This window comes from Acanthochromis polyacanthus, chromosome 9, assembly GCF_021347895.1.
Source record: "Acanthochromis polyacanthus isolate Apoly-LR-REF ecotype Palm Island chromosome 9, KAUST_Apoly_ChrSc, whole genome shotgun sequence".
NCBI classification, from domain to species: domain Eukaryota; kingdom Metazoa; phylum Chordata; class Actinopteri; family Pomacentridae; genus Acanthochromis; species Acanthochromis polyacanthus.
Genome location: NC_067121.1, coordinates 8,608,868 through 8,630,506, shown reverse-complemented (window position 1 = coordinate 8,630,506; position 21,639 = coordinate 8,608,868). Strand labels below are relative to the sequence as shown.

Below are 21,639 nucleotides of genomic sequence, written 5' to 3'. Positions count from 1 at the left end.
GCCCCAGGAGTGGTGGCAACCCAGGGGGTAGTATCGGCCTTTCCATCTTCTTCCCCTGCTGACATATGTGCCTTACAGGAGGCTGACCCCCTTTTGAAGGAGGTTCTGGTGTTTTGGCGGAGACGGACTCGGCCAACAGCGACTGAGAGACCTCAGGTTTCTAAGCCAGCCATGGCACTGTTGCGTCAGTGGGAAAGACTGGTGGAAAGAGAGGGTGTACTCCATCGATGGGTCTATCAGCCTGATGGTGGGGGCGAATCCCTCCAACTGGTTCTGCCCGCCATTTTAAAAGAAGAGACCATGAACCACTTGCATCAAGAGCATGGCCATCAAGACATTGATCGGACCACTGACCTGGTGAAGCAGCGCTGTTATTGGCCGGGCATGTCGTCAGACATCAAGCGATGGGTTCAAGAGTGTGAGCGCTGCCAGGTTGCTAAGGACTCTGGATCAGTGCCACAAAGCTTCATGGGTCACTTGCTTGCTTCTGAGCCAAATGAAATCTTGGCCATTGATTTCACCCTGCTGGAGCCCTCCAGTAGTGGGGTGGAGAATGTCCTCATTATGACGGACGTTTTCAGTAAATATACTGTTGCTGTCCCTACTCGGGACCAATGGGCCTCTACTGTGGCCCAGGCCCTTCTGACAGAGTGGTTCTATAAGTTTGGAGTCCCAAGCTGTCTCCACTCAGATCAGGGTAGGAGCTTTGAAAGCGCCTTGCTTCATCAGCTCTGCTGTTTGTATGAGGTTGCTAAATCTCGCACTACCCCATATCATCCAGAGGGCAATGGGCAGTGCGAGCGCTTCAACAGAACCCTCCACAACCTTTTGCGCACTCTTCCAGTTTCCAGGAAGCGGGACTGGGTCTCCTGTTTGCCTCAGGTGTTGTTTTCCTATAATACCACGCCCCACCAGGGCACAGGAGAGTCACCTTTCTACCTGATGTTCGGTAGACAACCTTGTCTTCCTGTCGACTTTCTCCTAGGGCGAGTCCAGGATCCTGTACTTGGGAATGTACAGGACTGGATTGTGGAGCATCAAGCTAGACTTCAGGTGGTTTTTGATTGTGCTCAAGACCGTTTGCTGGCTGCTGCCAGCCATCGAAAGGAGCATTTTGATCAACGGGTTCGGGATGTACCTTTACAGGTGGGTCAGTTGGTGTATCTGAGAGATCACAGTGCTCGGGGTCGGCACAAGATTCAAGACATTTGGAGTTCAGTTGTTCACCAGGTGTTTAAAGCCCCAGTGGGTCAAGGGGCAGTTTTCACTGTTGCTCCAGTGCGTAACTTGCACCAGACACGTACCATCCATCGGGAGATGCTGAAAGCTGTTCTCCGGCCTGAGCCTCTAGAACCGCCACCACGGGTCCTTTCATCTACCCAACTGGAACCGGTGGACAGTGAAACCTTCACTGATGGTGACTTGTGGCTCTTGGTGCCAGAAGCACCCCTACCGCCTGCTCCAGCACCACATGCTGCACCATCAAATGGTTCCTTCGCTGGAACACAGCCTGGGGCACTGGCGAGTGCAAGCGTATCACCTGTGTACCACTGGTTCCTTCTTCGCCGCCATCAGACCAACCTGGAACCAGTCAGCAAGGTTTTTCTGCATCACTCTGAGACAGGATGTTCCTGATTTTTACAATATTATGCAGGTGAAAAAAGGAAGTCCTACAGACTTGCTTTATGTGTGAATTAAAGGACATGTCCTGGTCAAAAATAACTCCAAGATTCCTCACAGTAGTACTGGAGGCCAATGTGATGCCATCCAGAGTAACTATTTGCTTTGAAAGCGAGTTTCGAAGATGTTTGGGGCCAAATACAATGACTTCAGTTTTGTCTGAATTTAGCAGTAGGAAGTTAAAAGTCATCCAGGTTTTAATGTCCTTAAGACAATCTTGCAGTCTAGCTAACTGATCAGTTTCATCTGGCTGGTTTCATCCATCTCAAAATGGTAAATGGTTGTATTTATATAGCGCTTTTATCCAAAGCGTTTTACATGATACATCACATTCACCCATTCACACACTGATGGCGGGAGCTGCCATGCAAGGTGCTAACCACGACCCATCAGGAGCAATTAGGGGTTAGGTGTCTTGCTCAGGGACACCTCGACATGAGCATGACGGGCCGGGGGATCGAACCGCGAGACGGCCACTCTACTCACTCTACCCACTGAGCTACACACGTGGACAAAATTGTTGGTACCCCTCAGTTAAAGAAGGAAAAACCCACAATTCTCACTGAAATCACTTGAAACTCACAAAAGTAACAATAAATAAAAATTTATTGAAAATTAAATAATCAAACTCAGCCATCACTTTTGAATTGTTGATTAACATAATTATTTAAAAAACAAACTAATGAAATAGGGCTGGACAAAAATGATGGTACCCATAACTTAATATTTTGTTGCACAACCTTTTGAGGCAATCACTGCAATTAAACGATTTCTGTATTTGTCAATGAGCGTTCTGCAGCTGTCAACAGGTATTTTGGCCCACTCCTCATGAGCAAACAGCTCCAGTTGTCTCAGGTTTGATGGGTGTCTTCTCCAAATGGCATGTTTCAGCGCCTTCCACATATGTTCAATGGGATTCAGATCTGGGCTCATAGAAGGCCACTTTAGAATAGTCCAACGCTTGTCTCTCAGCCATTCTTGGGTGTTTTGGCTGTGTGTTTTGGATTATTGTCCTGTTGGAAGACCCATGACCTGCAACTGAGACCAAGCTTTCTGACACTAGGCAGCACATTTCTCTCCAGAATGCCTTGATAGTCTTCAGATTTCATCGTACCTTGCACACTTTCAAGACACCCTGTGCCAGATGCAGCAAAGCAGCCCCAAAACATTACTGAGCCTCCTCCATGTTTCACCGTAGGGACAGTGTTCTTTTCTTCGTATGCTTGCTTTTTGAGTCTATGAACATAGAGTTGATGTGCCTTACCAAAAAGCTCCAGTTTGGTCTCATCTGTCCAAAGGACATTCTCCCAGAAGCTTTGTGGCTTGTCAACATGCATTTTTGCAAATTCCAGTCTGGCTTTTTTATGAGTTTTTTTCAGCAGTGGTGTCCTCCTTGGTCGTCTCCCATGAAGTCCACTTTGGCTCAAACAACGACGAATGGTGCGATCTGACACTGATGTACCTTGGCCTTGGAGTTCACCTTTAATTTCTTTGGAGGTTGCTCTGGGCTCTTTGGATACAATTCCAACGATCCGTCTCTTCAATTTGTCATCAATTTTCCTCTTGCGGCCACGTCCAGGGAGGTTGGCTACTGTCCCGTGGGTCTTGAACTTCTGAATAATATGAGCCACTGTTGTCACAGGAACTTCAAGCTGTTTAGAGATGGTCTTAAAGCCTTTACCTTTAAGATGTTTGTCTATAATTTTTTTTCGGATGTCCTGGGACAATTCTCTCCTTCGCTTTCTGTTGTCCATGTTCAGTGTGGTACACACCTTTTCACCAAACAGCAGGGTGACTACTTGTCTCCCTTTAAATAGGCAGACTGACTGATTATGAGTTTGGAAACACCTGTGATGTCAATTAAATGACACACCTGAGTTAATCATGTCACTCTGGTCAAATAGTTTTCAATCTTTTATAGCGGTACCATCATTTTTGTCCAGGCCTGTTTCATTAGTTTGTTTTTTTAAATAATTATGTTAATCAACAATTCAAAAGTGATGGCTGTTTTTGATTATTTAATTTTCAATAAATTTTTATTTAATGTTACTTTTGTGAGTTTCAAGTGATTTCAGTGAGAATTGTGGGTTTTTCCTTCTTTAACTGAGGGGTACCAACAATTTTGTCCACGTGTGTATGCCGCCAAACAAATTATTCCTTTGTAAGTGTTCACATAATTGATTTGCAACTGATCTTTCCAGAATTTGAGAGAGAAATGGTAGGCTGGATATTGGTCTATAGTTAGCTAACACATCTGGATCTAAAGTGGGCTTTTTAAGCAAAGGTTTGATGACAGCAACCTTAAAAGCCTGTGGTACACAGCCTGTTACTAGAGAGAGATTAATCAGATCTAACACTGAAGAATTAATTAAAGGTAAAATCTCCTTGAACAGTCTAGTTGGGATAGGATCTAAGAGACATGTTGATGGTTTGGATGTAGAAACTGTTGAAGTTAGTTCAGAGAGACATATAGGAGTGAAGAATTCTAAGGATTCATCGAGTCTAACAGCCAATTCAAAAGCATCTGTGACATTTGTAGGAAGGGCCAGATTAATTTTATCTCTAATCATAACTATTTTCTGTGTAAAGAAGCTCATGAAGTCGTTACTGGTTAGAGGTAAAGGAATACAAGGTTCAACGGAGCTCTGACTCTTTGTCAGCCTGGCTACAGTGCTAAAGAGAAACCTAGGGTTGTTCTTGTTCTCCTCTATTAAAGATGAATAGTATGTTGTCCTGGCATTACGAAGAGCTTTTTTATAGATTACTAGACTATTTTTCCAAGCCACATACACTTCCTCTGAATTAGTGGAATACCACTTTCTTTCCAGCTTTCGGGATGCCTGCTTTAAAGTCCACAGCTGGGAATTATACCAAGGAGCAAGTCTTCTCTGAGATATAACTTTCTTTTTTACAGGTGCAACACTATCAAGAGTTTTACGCAGTGAGGCTGAAGCATTATTAACATAATAATCCACTTCTGTGGGGGTAAAATTATAATATTTGCCTTCTGATTTATCAGTAAATGTTGCTGAAGTAAACAGAGAGGGTATTATTTCCTTAAATTTAGTTACTGAATTGTCAGATAAACATCTACTGTAATGATATTTGTTCTCAGCTGCTAAACAATCCTTTACTTTAAATTGAAATGTTATCATAAAATGGTCAGAAAGAAGAGGGTTCTGGGGAAATATTGTTAACTCTTCAATTTCTATGCCATAAGTCAGGACAAGGTCAAGAGTGTGATTAAAACTATGAGTTGGTTTATTTACATGTTGAGAAAACCCAATTGAGTCTAATATTGACTTAAAAGCTGTTGTAAGGCTGTCGCTGTCTATGTCAACATGAAGTTTAGCGGCCCGAATATGGGCCGCTTTGAGATGCGCTAAAGTATTTTGCTTAATTGATCGACGCTGCAAACTCCATGATAGAAACATTATACACCGATGGAAAGCTTAGATTCTCATGAATCCGCCGGTATAAACCACTTTCAGATGTGATTACCACAGCGGGTAATATAAATACATTTGTCCGACAAACAACAAATATGCATCCATCCGTTCTCTATACATGGCTTTAACGTACACAGCGCGACTCACATTTGCGGGTTCATTATTACATACAGATGAAAATATTCCACAAAAAACGGCCATAATCCAACCTTGAATATCCAGACGAAACAAGCCAGTAAAATATTTTGTCCAAAATATGTCTTGAAGTCGGTATATACTCCACGAATAGGTCGTTTTCGAGGAAATGCACCTCGCGATGCGCGTCCAATATTCCCTGTATTTCTCGTCATATTTTTATTTACAAATAAAATATTAGCGATTTTTTGTACTGAAAATGGCTGGAATTGACTGTACCTTATAGGGCTACAGTCACCCGCAATAATAACTTTGTCTGAACTGAGCACTAATTCAGATAAAAAGTCTAAGAATTGAGATAAAAACTTAGAATAAGGAGCAGGAGGACGATATATAACAACAAATAAAACTGGTTTCTGAGCTTTCAAATTTGGATGAGAGAGATTAAGAGTGAGATTTTCAAATGAGCTGTAATCAGGTTTAGGTCTCTGGTTCAATTTTAAACTAGAATGGTAGATTGCTGCTACTCCTCCTCCTCGTCCTGTGATTCGAGGAATATAATAGTTAATATGACTAGGGGGAGTTGATTCATTGAGGCTAACAAATTCTTCCTGCTGCAACCAGAATTAAGCGGCTGTATTTTAGAGTCGAAGTGGTGGTGGGTCATTTTTGACCCTGAGGACAAGGGAAGTGCACAGGATTTAAAGACAACACAGGGGTTAAGTTTGCATACTGTATCTGATAGACAATATTAATACTAAGATTTAAAAACAAAAACAAAAACATCCATTTTGAGATTTTTGTTTTTTTAAAATAATTTCTTACTTTTAATTTTTATTTATTATTATTACTTTTCTTATTTTTTATTTTTATTTTTATTTTTATTTTATTATTATTATTATTATTATTATTATTATTATTATTATTATTATTATTATTATTATTATAAATAATAATAATAGTGGGCTGCTCCGTGGTGTAGTGGTTAGTACTTACGCCTTGCAGCAAGAAGATCTCTGGTTCGAATCCCAGGGTGGGCCTGGGATCTTTCTGCATGGAGTTTGTATGTTCTCCCTGAGCATGCGTGGGTTTCCTTCGGGCACTCCGGCTTCCTCCCACAGTCCAAAAATATGCTGAGGTTAATTGACTACTCTAAGTTACCCGTAGGTGTGAATGTGAATGTGAGTGTGATTGTTCGTCTATGTATGTAGCCCTGCGACAGACTGGCGACCTGTCCAGGGTGTCCCCTGCCTTCGCCCCAGTCAGCTGCGAAGGCAGGGGACCCCCACCCCCCACCCCCCACCCCCGCATCCCTGGTTAGGATAAAGCGGTATATAGAGAATGGATGAATGGATGGATCATAATAATAATAATATAGGGTCCAGCACCCCCCGCGACCGTAGTGAGGATAAAGCGGTGTATAGAGAATGGATGGATGGAAGGATAATAATAATAATGAATTTACTAAAAGCGGCTTCTATCGAAAAAGAGAACATTTTAATTTGAAGGCTGATCAAGTTAAAAAACGACAACATCCGGCAGAAGTGAAGCCAAGCCGTTGCTAATGTTGGCTCATTGAAACCGTTGCTAACGTGTACTGATGTTGTTTTGTCGTGTCTCAGATGAATATTTTATCACTTAAAGATGAATTCAGTCCAGAATCTGAGAGAGTTGATCAACGAGCGACTAACTGCTGCTGCTGAAGAAATATTCACGGAGTTTGAGAAAACCATCGTCCAGTACGAGGAGGAGATCGATCGTCAGCGCAGACTGCTGGATAGCATGTGGAAAGCACAGAAAAAATTCCACACCACAGGTTTGTGAAACTCTGATGGTCTGAATGAGCAGATAGAAGTAAAGTGAAGAGTTGTGGTTTGTGTGGATGAAAAGCAGGATAACTTTCACATTTCTCTACCGACTCCATGGTGGTCTTCAAATTTCAGGGTTCATAATAATCCCAACGAAAGTCTTTTTCTTGCTGACTTTTCCATCTATGTCTCCATCATTTTAGCTTTTCTCGTCCTCCACGTCAAACCCAACTCATTCACTCTGACACACTGACAAATATATTACTATGTACTTACATGGGAGGTTCTGACTGATCAAAAATGTGTAATAATTGATCAATTATTTGTAGTCATTGTTCAGTTATTCTTAGTATTTGACCAGTGTGTGATATATTGAGACTATCATGCACCATAAAATGAATGGAATATAAGTGTGGCATGGTATAAGACGAGCTGTTGTTGTATTAAGACAGTTTACAGCAGAATACAGCAGCTGAATAAGTGAATAGATGATTATACAGTTGCAGGGCCGAGATCCTGTCCCAGACAATATTGGGTGGGAGGTGGTGGACACCCAGGGTGGATCACTGGTTCATCACAGAACAACCCAGAGACAGATCGATGCCTCAACCTTCAGAAAAGACAACAACATTTTCAGCAAAATATTACATTGACTTACTACTAAATCCTGTAAACTGAAGACGCAGCTACTTTTTGGAGATGTTTTTTTTGTTTGTTTGTTTGTTTTTTAACTCCAGTCTTTCCTCAGGGGGGTCCTTATGAAGGTATTTCAGGTGCAAAATGTTTGTGCACCTGTAACATCGAATTTGTAGTTGTGTACATTGAATTTGTATGTGTATCAGCAAATCTGGCTTCCCACACTCTATGAGTTGTGTACTTGTAAAATAATTTCTTGTATGTGTCGATTTTTTTCTTCCCACAAATACAACACAAAAATACACATTCACAAAATCGTAATTACAGGTGCACAAATCATATTTACAGTGCACAAATACTTCTCTACAAGTCACATATTTCAACACTGACATGCTCACATTTTGCGCCTATTGTTGCAGGACACTAAGTGCAAAACATACTTGTGCACCTGTATTGTACGAAGTGAAGTTGAGGTGAGAATTCGAATATGTGCAAATCTGAATGTGAACTTGTGCAATAAGTATGTGAAATAATTTACCACGAAAATAGCTGTGTCCTCTAACACACAAACACAAATTGCTACTTACAACCACTCGAATCCTCCCCACAAGTCACACATTCTCTGTTTTCTACAGGTGCAAATCAGAAATCGTACTTCCGATCCCGCTGAGATATTTGGTGCAAAACTACAAAACAAGCCGATCTGTGTATAAATTCTATGCTCTGAGATTGACAGACTTTTTGGCCAGTCAGAGAGACACTTTGCCCACCCAGCCAATCAGAGGTTTTTATTCCATCTGAGGTCGGTCGTTTTCGTCCCACAGTTAGGTAAAGTTGGAAAGATATTCACAGATTCGGACTTCCGGCATCAATAAGTCATGAGATATATGTTGTCAAAACATAAACGATACCTCTTTCAAATCGTTGTAATCCAGACAATGTGCTACAAGGCCAGTTTTATCAAAAGTCGCTGTCTTTAAAGCTGCAGAAATAACATTGGTGTCTATGCGCAGCTGGCGGTGTGACGAGTGAACAGGGACCGTCTGCAAATAGCAAAACCGCTGCAACAGCGAAAAGAGACACCACACAAATATTCAATAACTTCACTCTTACACACTGTACAGTCACCAAAATCGCTGGAGTCATCAGTGGGCTCCTGCCGGTCATACTATAACTCTTGCTTGTAGTATGACCTATGAAATACCTTCATAGGTCCTCCTCACTGGGGGCAGTATCTGGTCTGCTGCTGGGGGTGCTGTCCATGGGTCCCTTCGCCCCGGTTGGATGGGGGCTTCCCACCTTGGTGTGGGGTCCCCCTGTCTGTCGGGATCCAGGGGGTCAGGGTGGCGGCACCCCCGGTGGTCATGGCCTGCGGTTCCTTCCAATGTGGATGGCCCCAGTGGTGACGTTTGCCATGACCGTCAGTGCCATGCCATGTCTCCATACAGTCCATAGTGAGAGTGTGTGCGTGTGTGTTTTTATGTGTGTGTGTGTGTGTGTGTGTGTGTGTGTGTGTATGCATGCATGTGTGTATATGCAGGTGTATATATATATGTACATACCCAGTGTGAGAGGGAAAGATTTTCTTGTTTTTATTTCAATGTTTTTAATTCAATGTTTTTAATGTTGTAAAGCACTCTGTGGTGCAATTTCATTGTATGAAAAATACTATACAAATAAAGTTTGATTGATTGATTTGATTGATTGATGTTTCGTCGGCAGGTCAAAACCTTGATCAGTAATTTCATTTATATGATTACTATAGTCGGAACTGTCACAACAGACTAGCATTATTCCTAATTATTTCTAGTTGGATTATGATGGCCAGTTATTTAGTGCTCAGCCCCAAGTTTTACAGGAGGTCCTCGGTTAACGACATTCTCGACCTACGGCATTTCATTGCAACGTTTTTCTTATTTATATTCCATATATAGTGTATATATCTTACATCTTTAATTTATAGTTGTGTTTTCTTGATTTTTCTTCCTGTCACTTAGCTACTGTGACATTGCAAATTTCCTCTTGTGGAACCAATAAAGTATATTCTATTCTATTCTCTATTCTATTCATACTGTTAAGAAGACATTTGTGAGTTTTCTGCAGTTCTAGTCATGGTTGTGCTTTTTCTACAGAGGTGCAGACATTTATATTGAACTGAAAAATAATCCCACAGTGAGGAAAATGTGGCATGATCTACCCAGACAGTGCTTGGGTTTCAATGTGTTATTAGCTCAGATGTGCAATCATCTATCGTCACCTTTAACAAGCTTTTACTTTTGTCATTTTGTCCTCCAGACCTTCTGCAGCAACATGTCCAGGAGGAGAATGTTCTTGCTGAGCAGAATCTCTGCAACCAGGAGAAGAACTCCAGTGTGGACCAGGATGATCCAGATGCTCCACAGAAGAATGAGGAGCAGGAGGAACTGTGCACCAGTGGGGAGGGAGAGCATCTTGCACTGATTCAAGAGGCTAACTCACTGATTCAGTGTAAATCCAACAGTGTAGAAATATCCAGAGAAATATTTGGAGTCTTTGATAAACCACTGGGCCAGTTGGATGAAGAGATTGATTATGAGCCCAGGCTGGTGGATGCCATCTGGAAACCACGAATAATGTTACACAGAATTGGTATGTAAACCTATGATTGTCTTAATGAAGTAGCAAAGGAATATGACGAATGTAAGATCCCAATTAGAGTTCTGAGTTCCATTTATTTTCAGACAGAAATTCTGCTGTTGCATCTTAAGTTGTTCACATTTATTTGAACTATTTTCTGCCTTGCTGTGGCTTGGATACATCAACGCTTCTGCCATTGTTTTCTTTTAGTTTGTTGTTTTTCATGTGTGCCAGAACTGTGCCATTCTGCAGAAATGTCATTTCATAACTTTGTCTTCTTCTAGTCATGGCTGTGCTGTTTCCACAGAGGTGCATGACTTTATATTGCTGTTCAGGATGAGCCAATGTGAGGAAGAATGTGAGAGGACTTCATGTCTTCTCTCAGATGTTTCTTTCCTAATCATCATGTTAATAACTTTTTCATGCTCTCTACCACTCAGACCACCCACATCAAGATGTCTGGAAAGAGAGGAATGGTCTTGCTTATCAGCAGCTCTGTAACCAGGAGAAGAAGTTTAGTCTGGAGCAGGAGGACCCAACGCCTCCAGAGCTTAAAGAGGAAGAGGAGAGATTCAGCACTTTCCTGGACCAGAAAGACCCAGAGACTCCACAGATTAAAGAGGAACAGAATGATTTCTGCATCAGCCTGGACCAGAAAGACCCAGAACCTTCACAGATTAAAGAGGAACCGGGGGAACTCTGTATCAATCAGCAGAAAGAGCAGATTGTACTGAATCAAGCTATTGATACCTTTCTATTGACTTCAGCTGATAAGGATGGTGACCAGAGTGAACTCGAACCAAACAGCAACCAGCTCCTCTCTTATAATTCACCAGTAGCTGAGAGTCCACATGAAATTAAATTCAAGAACCATAATAGTCTATATGTCCACATGACAAATCATACAGGTGAAAAGCCATATTTTTGTTACAGATGTGGGAAAAGTTTCTGTTTTCTTAATCATCTGACTGTCCACATGAGAACTCACACAGGTGAGAGACCGTATTCTTGTGAAACATGTGGAAAAATTTTTAGTAAAAGATATCATCTGACTGTTCACATGAGAACTCACACAGGTGAGAGGCCATATTCTTGTGAAACATGTGGAAAAAGTTTTAGTAAAAGACATCATCTGACTGTTCACATGAGAACTCACACAGGTGAGAGGCCATATTCTTGTAAAACTTGTGGAAAGGATTTCAGTAAAAGACATCACCTGACTCGCCACATGAGAACTCACACAGGTGAGAGGCCATATTCCTGTAAAACCTGTGGGAAACATTTCAGTCACAATAGTAGTCTTACTAGCCACATGAGAACTCACACAGGTGAGATGCTGTAGTCCTGGAACATCTTGTGGAACCTCACTTGGTTGAACACACATTCATTCACGTTGTTCAGGACAAAAGTAGATCTGGTAGATTTAAAGCGCCTTTTGACCACTTCAGCAATGATTCTGAGGTTATTGCTGGTCAGAGTGTGAGACATACTTTTTTTAAAAAAATCTGTGAAGCTGTCCAGTGGATACATAGCAAGTTTTTGAATTACGAAATATTGACAACTGAAAACCTAATACTTGTGACTGAAGACCTAATAGTTAGTTTAATGTTGTTAATGAATTTTAGCTTTTCCTGGATGGAATGGGATGGTGTTGCTCTGATTTAATGTAGTCATCATGAATTTACAAATGACTGTCTTGAATTTTCATTTTACGGTAAAGAGCCATAAGAATGAGCAGTTGAAAAAATGTACAGATCAAATTGTAGCAGAACTACATGTTTTTTCACTCGTCAATAAAGGGGCCCCATTCTCAGTTTGTCTGAGGGAAATCATTAATTTAAACAAAATCTCAAGGAGACTTTGATTTAAATGAAGTTGATCAGTCTGATAGCTTAAAGTCTAGAATTTTGATTAGATTGACTTCAGTTCACACACAAAGTAATGCACAGACTGTGAACTGGTCTATATTAAAAAACATTTATTAACTATTCTACCAAGACAATACAGGTGAGCTATATACAGTGAAAAATATAATGTGCGTGCGTGCGTGAATGTATGAAATTAGATAAACAAGAAGAGGATTTTGGTGAAGGAGGGTAGATGGTTAATGATCTAAGACAATGAATCTGTAATCTGGGTTACAATCGATATGCTTAAGAGTGAAAAAATTTAAATGTCAAATTATTATAACATCAACACAAATCAGGAACAGATAGAGATTAGCTTTTCCTGCGCTTGTGCAGCACTGATCAAGTTGGAATCTCCAGTTGTCTGTCACGCAGTGGGAGGCTGGAAACTTCCTCACGACGCACCCAGACTGTCTGTCCCGAAGCATCGTGTGGTTGCTAAGCAACGAATTCTGCCGCCGTAACTCTCAGCACAATGTCGCATTGTGACGTTCTAACCAGTGATTTATAATGAAGTTATGCCATAACCCAGTGAATGTGATTAAGCTAACTCAAATACCTATTTTTATAATCTTTTTGTAAAACTTACTGGAAATCAAAAGAGTAACTCACTGTAAAAAGTGATGGTGTTGATTATTTTTGAATACTTACTTTTATAATCATTGTTTAAGAAGTAACCAAGTCAGAATAGCAACTCACTGTGAAAAGTGATGTTTTTGGCAACTAGGTGAAGCTGATGTTATTGATAGATTTGATTGCGATAGGAGCAGGAATCCTTTTAAAGGAACTGATGCTTTATGAAATGGAAATACTTTTAAGACTTTTCATTACCAAGAAACTGAGATGTTTAAAGGGCTTTAATGTCCATAAGAAACTGGGGTATAAGAAGTCAGGAGCTAAAGTGAACTTGGGTCAAATGTTCACAGTAAAGGTTACTAAAGTCGAAACAGACTTTGGGGATTTTTGTAAGTCTGACATCAGCTTCTCCTTTTTCCAGACCGGAGGCCTGCCCTGAGTTGCAGATGGAACAAATACATTAATCGAGAATTGAGAGTGGGTGAAACGGCACAGACAGTCCAAAAGATAGCTTTAGTTCTTAAAACAGGGAGAGGTCTTATGATTGATAAAGGAGGGGGGAGAGCATGGAGAACATAAAGTCATTGCTCAAGTTAATTTAGTATCAGATCACACAAGGGAGGTCTGGAAAGACCTGAGATCCATCTCTGGGTACAGCGGAGGCCATGAGAGGGGAGCTGCAGCAGGAGACCGGGAGTGGGCCAATGAGCTGAATCTGTTCTTTAACAGGTTTGACTCTGCTCCCACTCCTCCCCCCTCTCATCAAAGCACTGACCAGCCAGCTCCTTCTTCACACCTCAGCTCTATACCATCAACAGCACCTCTCCTCCTCCCCCCACCCTCCACCACCTCTGGATTCCATATACAGCCCCACCACCTCTCCCTGTCTCACCCCCCACCACCACCAACATCACCCCCTCTCCTCCCTATCCTCCTCCACCCCCAGCCTCTCCATAACAGCTGATCAGGTGAGAAGTAAGTTAAAAAAGATCAAGACCAGGAAAGCCGCAGGTCCTGATGGAATCGGCTCCAGAACCCCAGGGAGCCAAACCACTTCAGACCTGTGGCCCTCACTTCTCATCTGATGAAGATGATGGAGAGGATCATCCTCAGGAACCTACGCCCCCTGGTGAGCCCTAATCTGGAACCACTGCAGTTTGCTTACCAACCGAACATTGGAGTGGATGACGCAGTTGTCTACCTGCTGCACAGATCGCTGACTCACCTGGAGGACACCGGCAGCACTATGAGGGTCATGTTCTTTGACTTCTCCAGTGCTTTCAACACAATCCAGCTTTCTCTTCTCAGGGTGAAGCTTGAGGGAGCGGGAGTAGACTGTCACCTAGCTGCTTGGATCATCGACTACCTCACCAACAGACCACAGTACGTGAGGCTTCAGGACTGTGTTTCTGATGTAGTGGTCAGCAGCATGGGGGCCCCACAGGGTACAGTGCTCTCTCCCTTTCTCTTTATCCTGTACACATCGGACTTCCACTACAACTACTACACTACTACTACACTGGGAGCTGTCACCTCCAGAAATTCTCTGATGATGCAGCCATTGTTGGGTGTGTGTCTAATGGGGACGAGCTGGAGTACAGGACAGTCATCTCTGACTTTGTCGACTGGTGTGAGCGAAACCATCTGCAGCTCAACGCCAGTAAGACGAAAGAGATGACCATCGACTTCCGCAGGAGGAGGGCAACTCAGACTGCACCGGTGAACATCCAGGGTATGGACATGAAATAGTGGACTCATACAAATACCTGGGTCTTCACCTTAACAACAAACTGGACTGGTCACACAACACAGAGGTCCTGTACAAGAAGGGCCAAAGTCGTCTCCACCTGCTGAGGAGACTGAGGTCATTTGGAGTTTGCAGGACTCTGCTCCGGACATTCTATGACTCCGTGGTAGTGTCTGCTGTTTTCTATGCAGTGGTCTGCTGGGGAGCAGGGAGCTCTGAAAGGGACAGAAAGAGACTGAACAGACTGGTCAGGAGGGCCGGTTCTGTGCTGGACTGTTACCTGGACTCCATAGAGGAGGTGGGTGAGAGGAGGATGTTGGCAAAGCTCACATCCATCATGGACAACCCCTCTCACCCACTGCATGACACTGTGGTGTCTCAAAGTAGCTTTTTAAGCAGTAGACTGAGACACCTAACCTGCAAGAAGCAGCGCTATCGCAAGTCATTCCTTCCATCTGCTATAAGACTTTATAACATCAGCATCACTGACTGATGTTAACACAAAACTGGACTCTATCACATCATCCTTTACCACATAATCTGTACAGTTCTTGCACTATTTGAGTCTTCTTGGACTTCACATCATTCCATAAGCCACTTTTTCCATCCGACACTCCTGAACATATTGTGATTGTTATTATGATTCTCATTATATTGTTGTTTTTGTTGCTTATTGTTGGCTCTACTGTACGCTGTATGCTGCTGTAACATGGGAAATTTCCCCAGACACGGGGAGTAATAAAGGATAATCTTATCTTGTCTTGTCTTATCATTGCGTATGTAAATTAAGAGTGCTGTCATTGCATATGTAAAACCTGAAGGGGGGTTCAGTTTGTTATAAAGTACAATTGATAGAGAAGCAAGTTGGGAGTTGTTGCAACGTAGCCACTCGGAGCAAGTCGTCTGACTGACCCCAGGTGGCAGCAGGCCTGATTAGAGTAGATTTTTACCATGCAACTTGGAAGGGTGATGATTGAAATCACCCCAGAAATGAATGTAGCGCGATTTACTCCAGAGGACCGTAGATGTGAGGATGAATCACAGCGGTCCTACTATATTTCACCTCTGACACTAATGGAGTTTCCTCCTGAGAATGGGAGGCTTCCTCATCCTGTGTACTGTCCAAAGTGGCAGTTTTTTATGGGCTATAGGTTTACAACTAAAACAAAAAGGGTTTCTTACCTGGTTTGGCCTCTCCCTTAGCATTGCAAAGAAAGCCAAGCCGTGTCCGCTACAAAACCCATTATTCCTACAGTTAAAGTGGTTGAAATTTCACGACATAGTGGATTACAGTATTCTGCAAATAATGTCCATCCGTCCATTCTCTATACACCTCTTTATCCTCACTAGGGTCACTGGGGGTGCTGGAGCCTATCTCAGCTGACTCGGGTGAAGACAGGGGACACCCTGAACAGGTCACCTGTCTGTTGCAGGGATACATATACAGACAAACAATCACACTCACATTCACACTTACGGACAATTTAGAGTAGTCAATTAACCTCAGCATATTTTTGGACTGTGGGAGGAAGCCGGAGTGCCCGGAGAAAACCCACGCATGCACAGGAAGAACATGCAAACTCCATGCAGAAAGATCCCAGGCCCAAACCGGGATTTGAACCGGGGATCTTCCCGCCCTCTTGTCCTTGTCAGCACGTGTGCCGCTGAGTTTTGTAATAGCTGGAGATTAAAAATACTCTTTTTGGGAAGACCAGAGAGCAGGGCATTACAATAGTCTAAACAAGAAGAGATAAAAGCATGCATTAGCACCTCCATGCTGGCCTGAGAGAGAAATGGGTGGATTCTGGCCACATTCTTAAGATGGTAAAAACCTATCTTCGTTCTCTGTTTGATATGTGGGATGAAGCTCAGCTCAGAGTCAAAAATCACGCCCAGGTTTTTTTTACAAATTCTGCTGGTTTTTCATGTAATTTTGGAAAAAGTTTCTCTCTCTGACCTTTAAGACCTATAACTAAAACCTCAGTTTTGTCCTGGTTGCGCTGTAAGAAGTTCACTGCCATCCATGACTTCATGTCTAAAATACACAAAAGAGTATCAATTGGCCCTGTGTCATCAGGAGACACGGCAATGTACAGCTGTGTATCATCAGCGTAGCTATGGAAACTGATGCCGTGTCTCCTGATGATGTCCCCAAGAGGAAGCATATAAAGATTAAAAAGCATTGGACCTAAAATTGACCATGGGGGAACCCCACACCTAATTTCATGGGTTTCTGAGGAACACGTATCCATACTTACATAAAAACATCGGTCTGTGAGGTAAGAAGCGAACCAGTTAAAAGCAGTACCAGAGAGTCCGACCAGGTGTCTGAGTCTGTTTAATAAAACATGATGGTCTACTGTATCAAAAGCAGCGCTTAGATCCAGTAGAACCAACACTTAGTTTTTTGTTATCCACGTTCCACCTGATGTCCTTTAAAATCTTTAAAAGTGCTGTCTCTGTACTGTGGTTCATCCTGAAACCAGACTGATGTTTTTCTAAAATATTAATTCTGTTTAAAAAGTCATTGATTTGGTTAAAAAAAAACAGTTTTTCTAAAATTTTACTTAAAAATGGTAAGTTGGATACAGGACGGTAGTTATTAAAAACAATGGGGTCTAAATTGCTCTTCTTCAGGAGGGGCTTCACCACCGCCATTTTAAAGGCAGTGGGGAAGACACCTGTCTGAAGAGAGCAGTTCATTATGTTTAAAAACTCTTCCTCAAAGAATCCATAAAATGATTTTAGAAGTGGTGTGGGAATTGGATCTAAAAAGCAGGTGGTTGAGTTTACTTGGGAGAAAACTCGACCAAGTGTCCTTGCATCAACCAGGGCAAAACTCTCCAGTGTTTCCTCAGGCAAGGACAGCAGATCAGGTGTGTTAACAGGTAAGACTTGTTCGGATAAAAGGCTGGATCTGATGCCCTTGATCTTGGTTCTGAAGTGGTCTGCAAAGTTCTCACAAAGAACATCTGTGGGCGCCTTAAAAGCTTTATTAAAATTAGTGCCTGTTAAAACATTAAAAGTGCAAAAGAGGAAACGGGGGTTTGTTTTTATGCTCTGTGATGAATTGTGCGAAATAAGATGTTCTTGCCTGTTTCATTGTATGTTTTGAGTTGTTGACGTATAGCATTTCATAATATAATGTTTATTTTGATTTCCTCCATCTCCTCTCAGCAGTCCTGCAGTTTATTTTTAATTGATTGATTTGATCATTTTTTCTCCATGGGGGTATAAGTTTTCTTTTGATTGCTTAGTTAAAAGTGCAGCTACTGAGTCCAAGGTTGACTTCAGATTACGGTTAAAATGATCAACGATAAGATCACACGGTGCAGGTAAAATTACTGCAGGAGTGCTCTGTAACATCTCAGTAAAATTTGCAGCCACTTCAGAAGTTAGGTAGTGTTTCCTCACTGTTCTGACTGCGGCCCCACGCTGATTAAAACTGGTGATATTAAAAAACACACAGTAATGGTCAGACACAGCCAGGTCAGCAACAGATGACCCACCAATGGACAGGCCATGGTCTAACCAGGTCCAGGGTGTGTCCTCTATTGTGAGTTGGCTGTGTGACATGCTGTTTAAAATCAAGACAGTCTAAAAGATTTGAAAAGTCTCTGGACATTGGGTCCGAGATGTTGTCGACATTTAAATTAAAATCACCAGTTATTAAAATTCTGTTATATTTTGTGTGAATGGTTGATAGAAGTTCTGAGAATTCACTGATAAAAAGGCTGGAATGATGACGTGGTCTGTAGACTGTTACAGAGAATCTGGTCGCTGCTAAAAACAAAAGCGTGATGCTCAAATGATGAGTAACTGTTAAAAGATACTTCAGTTGGGGTGAGTGTTTCGCTTGTAATGGAGGCTGTTTCGCCTCCTCTTTTACCCTGTCTAGTGGAGAATAAGAAGTTAAAATTTGGTGGGGAAGCCTCGGTGAGAACAGCAGGTGCATCGGTGCCAAGCCATGTCTCCGTCAGGAGAAGACTATCCAATTTATTATCTAAAATCAAATCGTTGGCATTAAACGATTGCCAACGATTTGTTCCAAATACAATGGAACGTTGTATTTGTGTAAAAATGGTCGATTTATGAAACAATCTAGACACAGAATCAAAAGAATGGAAATCACACTCAATATTCCATTATTAAATCTCACTGTTCAATAATAGAACAAGTTAGAGAAATTTAGTGCAGTAGAAAGTATATCATTGTCCTCTAAAATGCAGTGGAATGGACGTATAAGAGAAGTACTTTAAAAGTGCACTTAAATGTCCACACCAGCAATTGTACTGAGTAACTTTACACCACCAGTGATTGCAGTTTGTTTTGTTTTGTTGTTTTTGGTGGTTCCTGGATGAAAATAGGACTCTGTCTCATTGGTAATTACAATCTTTCATTGTTTAATGCCTTTTGATCATTTGAAATATTTCTTTCCGACTTAATGAGCTGTGGTAAGTACCTCAGTGCTTTCACCCAAATAATGTATTTAAATACAAAATTGACTTTGGTGGATCTATTTCTAAAGCTTTATATTTCCACTTTATTACAGTTCAGAGGGAAATAAAAGTTTTCATACCATCCCATACCATATTTTCTGCCGATCTTCAAAATTGACCAGGATGTCACCTCTACAAGCATATGATGACCTCAGAGAGTAGGATACATTGCTGATTTACCTGCCAGTACATAAAGTAACAGCATCAAGTATAAAGCAGCTAAAAATGGCTCCCAATCAAACAGCATCATGAACTCACTAGTAAACATCATTTATATGAGTAAAACAGTGACAGAGTCCATTTTCTGGCAGTATTACCTTTAATATTTTCTATGCATGTTGCTGATAATACTGATTTCTACTTAAGTTAGGTTTTGATTAAAGATGTTACTTTTCATAGAGGATTGTTGTAGTTTGGTATTTTTACATTTGCTTTATTCAGTCACTGTCACTTCACTGTTGTTTTTCTTTCTGGAATATTTATTCATTGATATATGTATTGTGCTTGTTCTGTGGTTTGTTTGAAGTTGTTTATTTTTGTTTTCTTCGTGTGGAACAAAAATCATCATCGTATTTTTAAGTGTCTTGTTAGTATATGAATTATTTTTGGACTTCTCAAATGAAGTGAATAAGAAAATGTGGACTAGTTTCTTAGAGTTGGAATTATTTGTTTTGGTTAACAATGTTGTACATATTTCCCTTTTATGTTAGCACATACTTTAAGTTTGCCTACTGTCCCTGATGGAGAATATTAATACTGACATTTAAAAACAAAAAGAAAAAAACATCCCTTTTGAGATTGTTGTTTTTTGAATACTTTCTTACTTTTATTTTTCTTACGTCGAATAATTTCTTCTTCTTATTATTATTATTATAAACTTAATGAAAACAGCTACCGAAAAAGAACATTTTAATTTGAAGGCTCATCAAGTCAAAAAAGACAACAACATCCGGCAGAAGTGAAGCCAACCCATTGCTAACGTTAGCTTACCGTTTCTCACGTGTACTGATGTTTTGTCGTGTCTGAGATGAATATTTTATCACTTAAAGATGAATTCAGTCCAGAATCTGAGAGAGTTGATCAACGAGCGACTAACTGCTGCTGCTGAAGAAATATTCACGGAGTTTGAGAAAACCATCGTCCAGTACGAGGAGGAGATCGATCGTCAGCGCAGACTGCTGGATAACACGTGGAAAGCAGAGATAAAGTTCCACACAACAGGTTTGTGGAACTTTCACATTTCTGTACCGACTCCACGGTGGTCTTTAAATTTCAGGGTTCGTAATAATCCCAAAGACATCAGGCAAACATCAACTCATGTAGCCGCAAGGGGACACGAGCCAGTGTCTTCTTGTGCCGGGGTAAATACAGAGGGTTGTGTCAGGAAGGGCATCCGACGTAAAACTTTGGCCAAATCAAACATGCGAATCAAATGTATGACTTCCATTCCGGATCGGTCGAGGCCCGGGTTAACGACCGCCATCGGTGCTGTCGACCTACAGGGTGCCGGTGGAAAATGGACCACTGTTGGTCAAAGAAGAAGGGGAGGAAGATGTGGAACACCAAGAGCCTAGGACTGAGAGTAGGGACTTTCAATGTTGGAACTATGACAGGAGAAGGTAGCGAGCTGGTTAGGGTGACCACCTACCAATAAGCCCAAGGGGGGACAAGGGGTATGTTTCTGAGGGACAATGTGGGACACCACTCGGCACGACAGTGACCTCACTTTGCAGGCAGACTCACTAATAGTAGTGAAGCCATTTCTATCACATACCTCTTTACATGGTATATTAATAACGTATTATTCCCCTAAACATTTGTAATTGCTAATGTATGGCCATGAATAGGCAACCACTGTTAATAAACCTTTAGCTTTCAATGTGTATTTTTTCTAAATAAAGATTAGAAAAATATTCTTTAAAAAAAAATCAATGAATTGACAGATGCACTTTCACTGAATATCTATTCAAAGTGAATACACTTACATACATACATTTTTCTTGAACTGGTATTTTTTGTTTGAGCATGCAGCATTGAGGAGGGCCTTTTCTTTCACTACATAAGTGTAGAAGTCCTTGCAGCTCAATGAGAAGTTGCTCTTCACCTGGATTTCAGACTTGATCAGGTCCACCAAACATCTGTCATCTCCGTGAGCTCATATTCCCCTCCATGTCCAACTGAAAATGACGTCCGGCAAAGCTTACAAAAAACCCTCTCAGTATCACCCTTGACCCCTGTTACCCACAAATATTCACTTTCCCACTCTTTCCTATATACAGACCTTTTTTTTACTCGGTGGCGGTCCCTCACTCTCAGCAGGGTTCAAGTTGTTCTATCATGGTGTATATAGGAAGAAAAATGGAGTAGGAGTTATCTTGAAGGAGGGGTTTGTTAGGAATGTCCTGGAGGTAAAAAGAGTGTCAGATTGAGTGATGAGCCTGAAGCTAGAAATCGAAGGTGTGATGTTCAATGTTTTTAGTGGGTATGCTCCACAGGTAGGATGTGAGCGGGAGGAGAATGAGAAATTCTGGTTGGACCTTGATGAAGTGATGCAGAGTATCCCTAGAAGTGAGAGAGTTGTCATTG

At 41.5% G+C, this 21,639-nt stretch overlaps 1 protein-coding gene across 34 annotated transcripts in view; it reads left to right on the top strand.

The window, feature by feature from the left end:
• The window catches only part of LOC110972179 (zinc finger protein ZFP2-like), a 158,708-nt gene that overhangs the window by 86,423 nt on the left and 50,646 nt on the right, over positions 1 to 21,639 (top strand). The window contains exons 3-4 of one of the 34 annotated variants that reach the window (XM_051953076.1): positions 10,004 to 10,336; positions 10,765 to 12,137. The exons of 26 other annotated variants lie outside the window; for them this stretch is intronic. In XM_051953076.1, coding sequence (XP_051809036.1) covers positions 10,004 to 10,336; positions 10,765 to 11,666 — 1,235 coding nt within the window. In that variant the 3' untranslated portion in view covers positions 11,667 to 12,137. Of the gene's footprint in view, positions 1 to 6,781; positions 7,081 to 10,003; positions 10,337 to 10,764; positions 12,138 to 19,983; positions 20,275 to 21,639 lie in introns of those variants that run through there. 7 more of the 34 variants (XM_051953067.1, XM_051953077.1, XM_051953078.1 and 4 more) reach the window with 7 other exon arrangements.